This window comes from Sorex araneus, chromosome 3 (genome assembly GCF_027595985.1).
Source record: "Sorex araneus isolate mSorAra2 chromosome 3, mSorAra2.pri, whole genome shotgun sequence".
NCBI lineage: Eukaryota > Metazoa > Chordata > Mammalia > Eulipotyphla > Soricidae > Sorex > Sorex araneus.
In genome coordinates this window covers 36,109,551-36,121,812 of record NC_073304.1, presented here as the reverse complement: position 1 = coordinate 36,121,812, position 12,262 = coordinate 36,109,551, and the positions used below count along the sequence as shown (strand labels likewise).

At 39.0% G+C, this 12,262-nt stretch overlaps 1 protein-coding gene across 1 annotated transcript in view; it reads left to right on the top strand.

Moving 5' to 3' along the window:
* Positions 1-12,262, top strand: part of SYNE2 (spectrin repeat containing nuclear envelope protein 2) — a 300,041-nt gene that overhangs the window by 108,065 nt on the left and 179,714 nt on the right. Inside the window, exons 38-43 of the mRNA XM_055132548.1 lie at positions 1,634-1,836; positions 2,229-2,348; positions 2,446-2,734; positions 4,087-4,238; positions 6,072-6,381; positions 9,157-9,321. Coding sequence (XP_054988523.1) covers positions 1,634-1,836; positions 2,229-2,348; positions 2,446-2,734; positions 4,087-4,238; positions 6,072-6,381; positions 9,157-9,321 — 1,239 coding nt within the window. The remainder of the gene's footprint in view (positions 1-1,633; positions 1,837-2,228; positions 2,349-2,445; positions 2,735-4,086; positions 4,239-6,071; positions 6,382-9,156; positions 9,322-12,262) is intronic.

Genomic DNA, 12,262 nt, shown 5'->3' with positions numbered 1-12,262 from the left:
AATTCCATACTTTTAAAGTATGTAATTATCTTGATTTCCTTGAAATAGTCCTCTTGCCTTTCCTGTCTTTTCTTCACATATTTATTTTTAAAAATTGGTTTTGTGGGAGAATAGTAGAAATAAGCACCAGGAGGTTGGCTCCATGGCTTGGAAGCTGGCCTCACATGCTGGGGGAAAATGCAGTTCAGATAGAGAAGGAAACATCAAGTAAGCTCTGGTTGGAGGACCCGCTCGGGAGGGGAGATGCATGCTGAAAGTTGACTATAGATTGAACACGATGGCCACTCAATACCCCTATTACAGACCATAAAACCCAAAAGGAGAGAGAGAGATCAAAAGGGAATGCCCTGCCACAGAGACGGTGTGGGGGTGAGACGGGGAGATGGGATTGGGAGGTGCGAGGGATACTGGGTTCACTGGTGGTGGAGAATGGACAATGGTAGAGGAAGGGGTGCTCGAACCTTGTATGAGGGAAACACAAGTATGAAAATGTGTAAATCTGTTACTGTACCCTCATGGTGATTCACTAATTAAAAAATTTAAAAAAGAAAAAATTTGGTTTTGTGGGGGCCTGGGATATAGCTCACTGGTAGAGTACTTATTTGCATTTATGAGATCCTGGATTTGATTCTAGGTACACCTTCTCCTCCTTTCCCACAAGTTGCTTTTTAAATTGAATATATCACTGGTTAGAGTCTTGTGGAGGGTAGCTGGGAATAAAAGGCAAAGTGCCAAGAAGGAATTTGAAATGTATACGTTACCTTTCTTTTAAATCTTGATCACTTTAGAGTTGATCATCTAGCATTTTGGTTTTGATGATAAACTGTACTCTCAAGTTTATAGATGGCAATTAATAAATGATGCTCTTTGTTTAATATGTTGCATTGATGCCATTCTTTATTGATAAATTCACCTATTTTTTTCTTTTTTAGTTTTAAGTCCCAAGCTTTTTTCCCTTTAATTTTGCCCATTGCATGGGTCTCAGCAATTGTTGCTCAAATTTGAAACATAAACATTAAGATAAAATTCTGGTTTGGGGCCTGCAGAACTAGTACAGGAGGTAAGGCACTTGCCTTGCATGCAGCTGACCCCGGTTCAATCCCTGGCACTACATATGGTTCCCTGAGTACTTCTTAGAGTGATTATTGAATGCAGAGCCAGGAATAGTCCCTGGGCACCAGTGGGTGTGGCTCAACACCTAGTCCTCACCCAATAACATAAAACAATAAAATTCTAATTTGGACAAAGTTAGAAAATAGTCAGCTTCCATTTATGTGTTGATTACTAGGAAGGAGTAAGTAATTAGAAGTTGATGAGATCTAGGCGGGGAATATATAGTATTCCTGGTCTAACTCCCACTGACCCTCCTGGTGGTAATACATAATTTTGCTTCCTGCAGTTCCCAGAAAGGCAGGTTCAAATGCAAATGTACATACACACTATAGAGCTACTATAAATCATCTTTTGACCCCTTTATCTTTGGAGTTAGCCATATCTCTAAACCCTTTCTTTGGTGTAGGAAGTTCAGAAGGTAGCATGTCTTTCTACTGCCTTGGGAAAGTTGTGTGGGTGGCAGAGAGCACATTTAGATTTGTCAGGAGGACATATTTGATATATTTTTGTCTTTCTTAAGGATTTCTTGACTCTTGAAGGAAAAGATAGTAAAATACAACAGGTTGCAACTGTACTGAATCATGTGAAGAAGCTTTTGCCCAAAGCTCATGTTAAAGAACTAAACAGCTGGATTGTAAACCAAGAGATTGAATTAGGAAAAATGGATTCTGTTTGCCAGGTGCGAGCAAAGGAACTTGACGACTGCTTGCAGCAGTTACTGAGGTAGGAAATAAAGGTGGCTAACTAATGTGTTTTCAGACAGTGTCTTTATATGGATTCTATGTTGATTGTGAGCACACACAGATTTCACAAATGAAATAGGAACTTTCAAATCCACTCCTGGCTTTGACTGTTGGAAGGTTCAGGGGAGAAGTTAAATGTTTACTGCTTGTTTCCATTTCTTTATAATTCATATGTGTAGTTCACTGCTTTATAGAATTCCTGGATAATACCAGGTAACTTTACTCAGATTTTACTGTTATTAATTAAATTTTCTCTAAAGAATAACAAAAAAATCTAGTAAATATTTGGTTTTCATGCAGATTCATTCTAACCATCTCTTTAGAGAGTTCCTTTGCTTATTTTATATTCTTAGATGTGTAATATTCTTTTAGACTCCAGGATGATCACAGAAACATGAGTCAGTGGTTAACAAATCAAGAAGAGAAATGCAAAGAAATGGAAGAATCTGGAATGAAAACTGACCTCTTTTACCAAGCAATAGCTAGAAAGAGGTATAGTTGGTCTTATATAAAATGTATTGACTGGGATATGGCTTCTTCATGGTGTCATGGCTTCTTATAAACTTTAAATGATACTTGACATTTACAGGGAACGATTTGAATCTATGGCCCAGCTGAACAACTCTTTGAGGGAGTGTGGACTTACTGAAGAAGAATTACTAATGGAATCAACACAGTTGATTGATAGGTACCAGGCATTACTGACACAATTTTGTGAATCCGAGGAAGAGGTTAAGTTACCTTCTGCTGAAGATCAGAGTTTCAGTGATCTTGCACATGATGTAATTCAGTGGATAACAGAGATTAAAGAGGCGCTGATGGTCTTGAATTCATCTGAAGGCAGAATGCCACTTGAGGAAAGAATCCAAAAGATAAAGGTATATCTATAGAAAATAAATTTTAGAGGTTAGAGTGAACTCTGATTTTGAAAAGATTTAGAGGAAAAAGTACACAGATGTGTTTCTTAATGGAAACACTTAACGTTGAAAAAAAATTGGATGTCTGAGTTTACAAGGACAGTGATGGATCTAAAAATTTTTAATGCACATGGAAAAGAGAAAATACTTTTAGTAGGGCATTTTCCCATTATTGTCCATCTTCACTAAGTAAAGAATTAAAATAAATTAATAAATCTAAACTGAGGCAGGTGGCATTTTATAGGATATAAAAAAGAAAAGTAGGGTCCATGAGATAATAGAGTGGGTAAGGCACCTGCCTTGCAAACAGCTGCATCAGGTTTAGTCCCTTGTACCATATACAGTCCCCTAAGCCCTGCCAGGAGTAATCCCTGAGCACCACTAGATGTGTCCCCAAAACAAAAATAATATGAAACAAATGTCAATACTGTAAAGACTTCAGCAATGTCCAGGGTAGGGCTGGAGAGGAAATATCCTTCAGAGTGTATAGTTCATAGAGGTTATTGGATGTTGTGTTGGTTATATGGCTCTTCAGTTACTAGATAAATAGATTGTCTAGTGCATAAAAATGATTAGATAGTGGAATATGGAGAAAAAGAAGGCCTCAAGGTTCCTTGATTTCTAAAAGAGCTAAAAGGAGAGTCACTAATTATTGCAGGCTTTAAAAAAAACAGGGAACTTATGTGTACTTAAGAAGAACTTTGGCAAATTGAAATCTTAAGAATTGGAACATTGTTAGAGAAATAAATGGTCAGCTTGAAGGGTAGAGCATACTTACTGAAGTACTCAGAATCATTTGGGATTAAAGCCAAAGCTTTTCCGGAGAGGGTGATTCTGAAATAATATTTTCCAGAAGCTTGATTGTTGGGAGCTCAAGAAGGAGAGCAATTAATTATATTGTGATGCAGAAAAGTTTGCTTGAGAGGCAGTGCATTTTCCTGTGGAAGCCATTTATAGGATGTTGGCAGAGTTAAAACAGACTTGTTTAGGTTATTACCTATACAACTCTACATAATGGAGAGGATAGGAAAGAGGAATTTCCAGCCCTTTGAAGGCATATAATTTGTTTGAAGGTTGTTGAAAATCAAGAAGGGAACAGAAATGCAATCAGATCAACCTGACAGATACTAGTCTAGATAATGTCTAGTATAATGTGAGGGAGTTAGTTGTCTCTAGGGCAAAGATTTAAGAATAGGGTAATTTGGAAATATCCTCTGTGTTCTCAGTATCATACTTATAAGTAAGATAATGTGCCATATGGAATATTCTGAAGTACTGTGAATAAGATAGAACATTCTTTTCATCGAATTCAGGAAATCATCTTACTGAAACCTGAAGGGGATGCGAAGATCCAGGCCATCGTGAGTCAGGCTGAGGAGAGCACAGTTCCCTCGGTTCCTAAGGCCCTTGCTGAGATCCAGGACCAGTGGGACAGCACTGTCCACTTAGCCAACACATATCTGAGGTAAAGGCCTTCCTTCCCCATATTCTTGGATTTTTTATTGCCCACACGATATAGAAAGTATGTTTTTTGTTAACCTTCTTGATATGGGGAAAATATCTGTTAGAACGGAAGTAAGTAATGTCAGGGACATCCACATTGTCAGAGACAAAACTGAAGAAGAATAGTTCTTTGACTTCGATGTGAAGTACTTAGTCCTAATTCTGGATTCTGGGGCTGTGTTCACTTTGGTTGGTACATCAACCCAGGGTTTTTGGTGACAAATAACATTGCCTCTCACTTTGTGTTCAGTACCCTCATTTTCCACCAAAACCTCTTCTCCCCCACCCCGGACTATCTCATCATCTAAATGGTGTGACTTTAGGATAATTCCTACTTTTAAATGTCTGAAAACAGTGAACACAATACTGGTGAAAATTCTTAATTCATATCAGCTTAAATGATGTTGTTTGGAGAAAATGTGAAAGTTTCATTTTTTCAAAGATCAGTCAGAACTAAATTTAAGATATATATTAACTAGTTATATAACCATATACTGAGTACTTATTTTGTATAAAAAAGAAAAACATAGGCTAATGTAATTATATTGCATTTTATATCAAATATGTATTATTTACAAATAAGCATATATACATATAATAAAAGCTGCTTGGAATGGTTTGAAATCTAAATTATTAAGTACTTGCAGATATGATGTTGTTTCAGCAATAATTTTAGAAATACTAATAATTTTCTCTTGATTTTTTTTAATAATGTAGGAGTACTGCTATTTATTCAGCCATTGATTAAGCTGATTGAATTGGGCATGAACTCCACATTACTTTTTTTTTATTCTATTCTGAATGTTAATTTTATTTGATTATTTTATTTTTGCCCCATTTTTTGGATTCACTATGAGATACAGTTACAAAGCTTTCATATTTGAGCTTTGGTTATACAATCATCAAACACCCATCCCCTCACCAGTGTACATTTTCCATCACCAAAATCCCCAGTATTCCCTCATCCCACCTTCATTCGAACTCTTCCCCTGCCAGTGTGGCAGACAATTTCCCCCATACTTTCTCTCTACTTTGTCTACATTCAATATTTCGACACCAGTCACACCACCACTCAAACCTGCCAAAAAGGCAATATTATATGATTTGTTTTGTATTGCTTGTTATGGATAGAATATAATGTCTAGGAAATTCTGTGTCATTCTCTTCTGGGAGCTTCAGTTTTGAGTCTCTGGGTTTGGCCATTAATGAGATTACATGGCGCCAGAGACAGTTTGTGAGTGTGGCTGCCATGCTACTGGAAAACTGGGAACATGGGGGGAGGAGGCCCAGTCCTGAACCTAGCAGGTCTGGAGCTCTCAGTCATAGGTTCCTGCTTACCTCTGCGCTACAGGCTCTAGCTGCATATTTTGATCTCTTTCGAGATTTATGGGCTTCTGAAATAAGGCCAATAAATGAGCTTATATAGCTGAGCCGGAGGTGGTTTGTGGGTGTGTCTCCCACATACCTAACTTTTGGCCATTTAATTTATTGGTAAACTTGGCCCCAAGTTGTTGGGGTCTGGCCAAAGGCACAGCAGCAATTTTGGGGTATCTGGAAGTCTGAAGACACCATCAGGGTGCTGATGCATTCACCCCAAAAGTACAGGTTGACCCGCTGGCACCATACCCCCTTCTCTTGATTTCTGAGTTAACCCTAATGCCACAAAAGTTTGGAATCAAGTATATTTGTATTATTTCAATGCTTTTAATTGTAACATACATTGTATTATAATATGTAAAAGGCCATTCCATTTTGCAAGTGTCATATTATTTGTAAATTATTTTGTTTAATTTAGCCATCAAGAAAAACTTCTGTTAGAAGGTGAGAAGTATTTGCAAAGTAAGGAGGATCTGAGATTAATGCTCACTGAACTGAAAAAGAAGCAGGAAGCAGGGTTTGCTCTGCAGCATGGTTTGCCGGAGAAGAAAGCTCAACTCAAAATCTATAAGAAATTCCTCAAGAAAGCCCAGGATTTGACATCCTTGCTAAAGGAATTAAAATCTCAAGGAAATTACCTCTTAGAGTGCACGAAAAATCCCAATTTCAGTGAGGAGCCTTGGTTGGAAATCAAGCACCTACATGAAAGCCTTCTTCAACAACTGCAGGTAAAATCATCAAAACAAATTTTATGTTACTGTCATAATTATGGAAGATTTTGTACAGAAAATTTTTATGTCATTTTGGTAATACAAACCTTTATAAATATCTTCAGTTTTTGGATTTTGGGTAATGCCCTGTGGTACTCAGGGTAGTCCTGAGTTGGTACTTGAGTGTCAGTCTTGATGGTCTTGAACCCTGACCTCTGACTTGCAAAGCATGCACTCAGCCTGTTGAGCTATCGCTGACCCTCTGTTATTTATTTATTTATTTTTTGCTTTTTGGGTCACACCTGACAATGCACAGGGGTTACTCCTGGCTCTGCACTCAGGAATTACTCCTGGCGATCCTCAGGGGACCATATGGGATGCTGGGAATTGAATCCAGGTCGACCATGTACAAGGCAAATGCCCTACCTGCTGTGCTATCACTCCAGCACCCCCTCTGTTATTCTTAGATGAAAATTGTAACTCTTCTTTGAACCATAGCTACACTATAGTAGAGCACTTGCCTTGCACGTGCTGACTTGGGTTTGATCTCTGACACCCCATGTGGTTCCCAGAGACCTGCTAGGAGTCATCCCTCAGCACTCAGCCAGGAGGCAGTCCTGAGCACCACTGAGTGTGTCTCCCCACCCCCACCCCCCAAAAAAGAATACCAACTCTTTTGGGGGACGATAGAGGTACAGAAGCTGAGTTTACACTTATCTTTGCACATGGTGGATCCCATTTTAATCTTTGGCGCCACAAATGTTCTCCTGAGTCTCACCAGGTGTGACCCTGAGCAAAGAATCAGGAATAAGCCCTACGCAGTGCAGGGTATGGTTCATCTTCTCCCCTACTTCCCCCATCCCTGCAAAATAAATAAATACATACATACATACATACATACATACATACATACATAAATAAAAGTACTGACTCTTCAGAGTGGAATCAATTCAATCTGGTGGGTTTTTGAGTTGGTGTTTTCTCATAGTTATCAATTGAGTAGTACTTGATAATGTTATTTCTCTTTGTTGAAGTTTCTATCTTCAGGAGTATGGGGGAGTTAAGATTTTGTGGGCATTTCTATGCAGGTTCACCTTATAGCCATCTACATATCCATTTATCCCTCAGCTATGTATCTATCCATAATCTATGTATTGTAAGTTTAGAAATTCTATTCCATTAAACCTTCTTATCAATGGCCCTCTTTTGAGTCTTTCCACATGATCTATAGTTAAAGAGATGAGACCAAATGTCAGCTTGCCATTAGAGAGTACATTTTCTTAAGAGAAGTGCCTGCAATTCTTTGTTCACTGATGTGTTTATAATTCATTGCTCAATTCAGTATAAGGATTGCCTGGTTAAGAAATCCTGCTTTCGGCATGCATCTCCCATACCAACTGGTTCCTCCAGCCATCATTTTCTTAGTGATCCCATTAGTGGTAGAAAATGGGCACTGGTAGAGGGATGGGCACTCGACCATTGTATGACTGAAATGCAAGCATGAAAGTTTGTAAGTTTGTAACTGTACCTCATGGTGATTCACTAATAAAAATTTTTTTTTAATCCTGCTTAGAAATAGGTGATCCTGCTTAGTACAGCGGGTAGGGCACTTGCTTTGCATTTAGATGACCCAGGTTTGATCCCTGGCATTGCAGATGGTCTCTTGAGTACTGTGCCAGGAGTGATCCCTGAGTCTCAGAGCCAATAGTAAACCCTGAGTGCTACCAGGAGTAGCCCACACTGACCCTCCCCACTCACACACAAACATACACATCAAAAATAGATATTTGAAACTTTTCTTATCAGATGTTGTCACCTTATTTTCTTACTAAAGGGAGAGAAAGTTAAAATAGTTTTGCTCAGGAATTAGAATTACTTTTTATCCAATTAAAATTTTGAAATTTGATTCTTAGGAGAGGAGGCTGGGTTAGTTGCTCTCCATATCTAAGTGTAGGTACTTCATGTTACTAAAATAGTTGAGGAAGATGCTTTTTTTGTGGCTGTTTGTTTGATGATATAATTTGTTTCTATTTTTTTCATAAACTTCTTGACAAATAACTTATCTTTAGGAATTAAATAAAGCTAAAGAAGCATGAAGAAGCAAATCTGGTTCTACACCTTGGTTTGGGGTGGGGGAAGTGGAATTTTTCAGAGAGCTATCTCCAACACTAAAATCTTTAAGAACTCTGGATAAATTTTTGGCCATATATACATATTATATATATATATATATATATCACTGTATTACTGTCATCCTGTTGCTCATCAGTTCGCTCGAGTGGGCACCAGTAATGTCTCCATTTTGAGACTTGTTGTTAATGTGTTTGGCATATCAAATACACCGTGGGTAGCTTGCCAGGCTCTGCTGTGCAAGTGAGATACTCTCAGTAGCTTGCTGGGCTCTCCAAGAGGGGCGGAGGAATTGAACCCGGGTCAGCCACATGCAAGGCGAACGCTCTACCACTGTGCTATCGCTCCAGCCCATATATATATATATATTTGTCTTAAGATTAAATCTCCTCTAACAAGACCTTATAAGCAATTCAAGTATTTTGCTTAATTTTATTTTGTTTTATTTGGGGTCACACTCTAAAACAAGCTGTTGGGATTGTTCAGAAGACCATTCTGCTCAAAGGACCACACAGTGATGAAAATTGAACTCAGCGCTGTAACACCAAGCAAAACACAGACTCAATCCTTTGAGTTATCTCTCTAGCTCCGAATTTAATTTTTTCCTAAGTGCGAAAATTTGGAAAGAAAGAATTTACAAATTAACAATTGTTTTATTTTTAGGATTCTGTGCAAAAATTGGAAGGTCATGTTGAAGAACACAGCTCATACCAGCTCTGCGTCACAGAACTGGATACTTCCCTGGATGATTTCACGAAGGAGTTTCTCAGTTTTTCTGATAAATCTCTGGATCAACCAGCAGTTGAAGAAAAGCTGCAGAAACTACAGGTATTGAACAATAACTATGACCAACTTTTTTTTTTTAAATCACTATTCATTGCATCTTGTTTTAGCAGTGTCTTCTACCAGAAATTTAAGTGCTAGTCAGATGATTATTAGATAAAGTTGGACCAGGAAAACAATGGAATGTTCGTTAGTAGTTGGGTCATCTAGCCACATTCAGTGAGGATTGATGGCAGCCCTCTCCCCACCTCCTCAAAGCGTCCTTCCCTGACTTCTCACTGTTTATACAGTGAGAAGTGCAAACAGTGCAAAGTGAGAAGTGCTCACAGTGCAAGCACAGTGAGAAGTGCTCACAGTGCAAACAGTCCTGCGTGGTGTCTTCTGGAAGAAAACGAAGTAAAACCTTTTTCTCAACTACTTCTTGCACAGTCCCTTTACTCAAGATGTTCTGTGACAGCAGTGCTGTGTAGGCTAAGAAAGGAATCTTTTCTTTTTTAATTTATTTTATTGAATCACCATGTGGAAAGTTACAAAGTTCTCAGGCTTATGTCTCAGTTATATAATGCTCAAACACCCGTCCTTTCACCAGTGCCCATATTCCACCACCAAAAAAAGAAAAGAAAAAAAAAACCTTTATACCTCCCTCCTCCCCACCCCTAACCCCTCACCCCCACCTGCATAACTGATAAATTTCACTTCATTTTCTCTTTACCTTGATTACATTTCATATTTCAACAGAAAACTCACTATTGTTGTTGGAATTTCAACACAGAACTAACTATTCTTGTTGGAGTTTATTCTCCAAAAATATGGCCCTATTGACAAGGAAACATTTGATAATTAGTTTTCTACTGATGAGAATGAAGAGATATAAAGTCTACTGCGGCCGCGCGGTTTAGGATTTTTGTATTCTAGCAATCAAGTCCAGGGAGATTTAAGTTGGAAATTGCATCATTTCCCTTCCTGGGGCAGCATGGAGCAAAAGCTTAGTTCACAGTCTGGAGACATGGCTGTAAGCACTTGCTGGGACCAGAAGTAATGTAGCTGGCTCTGGATCCTGCTCGTTCAGCAGCAAAGTGGCTGCGCAAAGGCATGGCCACCCGGGTCGAATCTCAGCGGAGCTCGAGCCGGTACTGGCCCCGGCTCGAGACTGCCCAAGCATCCCGCTGTTTCTAAGAAGGGAATCTTTTCCTTTCAGGGACATGGTAATCAAGTCAGATTTTCCAGAAAGCCCAGAAATTGAGACAGGGCATCCTTCCCTCTCGGTAGTGATCATTTCATAGTTCTGAGGCTCACCATGTTTGAGGCACTGTTTGGTCACCTCAGCTACTGAGAGAGTAGAATACAGAAGCCTCACAGAGCAGGGACTACAACTTAGGCCTTCTGATCCCAGTCCGCTGTTTTTCTGACACTCCAGAGCAGTTTAGGGATGCTATTATATGTAGTTGGGCAGGTCCAATATATGACTCCTCGTGTCCTTCCCTTTCTTCATTTCCAGACGGCTTACTGAGGAATCTGCTTTTCCTCTGAAACATCTTCTCTATCTCTGCAGGCTTTGAAGTCAGAAACCTAGAAATATTTTTCTGTAGTTAATATCATCAGACCCAAGTACCATTTCTTTCACCACTGGAATATCTCTACAATTTGTCCCTTCCTTGTCCCTCCATTGTTGCTGCTTGCACTGGAATGACATCTCATGGGTCTCTGCACTGGGCTTCCAGATGAGCTCCCTGCCTGCCATGTTACCCTCTAATGTGTCTTCTCCATGACTGCCCTGGATGTTTCTAAAATGCAACTATGGAACTTCCTTCCTCCAGCTTGAAATATGTTTATGACTTTTACATAGCTGTTAGCATGGAAATTTCCACATTCTTTTGCAATTGTCTTTTTATTTTGTTTCTGACTCTCTTACTAAACAGTAGCACTTGAAGGGTCTATATTTTTCTTACATTACATCAAAGTCTATCACAATATTTGCTATTAGTCAAATAAATGAATGAATGAGTGACTTTATCTTGTGGCCCATTTGGGAGAGTGACTTAGAAGTGACATGGCTTCCATACTAACTTTAAGGCATTTTTCTATTTCAATGGTAACATCACTAATTCTTCTAGTACCTCAGATTGAGTTTCCAAGGTCACCTCATTCATTTGTGCATTTAGGAAGTAATGATTGAATTGCTGCTACAGTTAAAATAATGTACTAAATAAATTTAAGATTTGTTCTGAGTTTTAAGTACTAACCCTGGATTAATTTGGACATTTTATAAGTGATTCCGTTATTTTTTTGATGTTTTGATGTTTGCAGAGAGGAGGCACTTTTTCTGAGGGTGGAGAGAGACTCAGACCACATCCAGCATGTTGAGGAGCTATTCCTGGCTCTGTGCTTGGGGGTCACTCCTGGCAGTGCTCAAGAACCCTATGCACTGTCTGGGATTGATCTAGGGTTGGCCAACCCCCGGCATAATCTCTCCAGGCACTTTATTGATTTGAGTATTATATCACAGAAACTGTTGTGAATATTGTCTTTTTATTACCCTTATAAAGTTTTAAAATTTTATAGACTTTTAAAATTTGTTATGGGATACTGGATTGGTTTAAATTTTGCCCAAAAGGGCTGGATCGATAGCACAGCGGGTAGGGCATTTGCCTTGCACACGGCCGACCCGGGTTCTAATCCCAGCGCCCCATATGGTCCCCTGAGCACCGCCAGGGGTAATTCCTGAGTGAAGAGCCAGGAGTAACCCCTGTGCATCGCTGGGTGTGACCCAAAAACCAAAAAAAAAAAAAAAAAATTTTGCCCAAAGTTTCTTCTTGTTATAACAGTTGATGTGGTTTTATATTTTTCAATCATGGAAGGAAAATGGGCTGTGATTTACAAAAGCCAATTAATCTCTTGTTGCAGTCGACTGGAGTGACTTTTTTTTTTTTCAAAAGTTAGTGGTTGTCAAGTAAAATGTGATTGGAGATCCTGCTCGGGGAGGGAG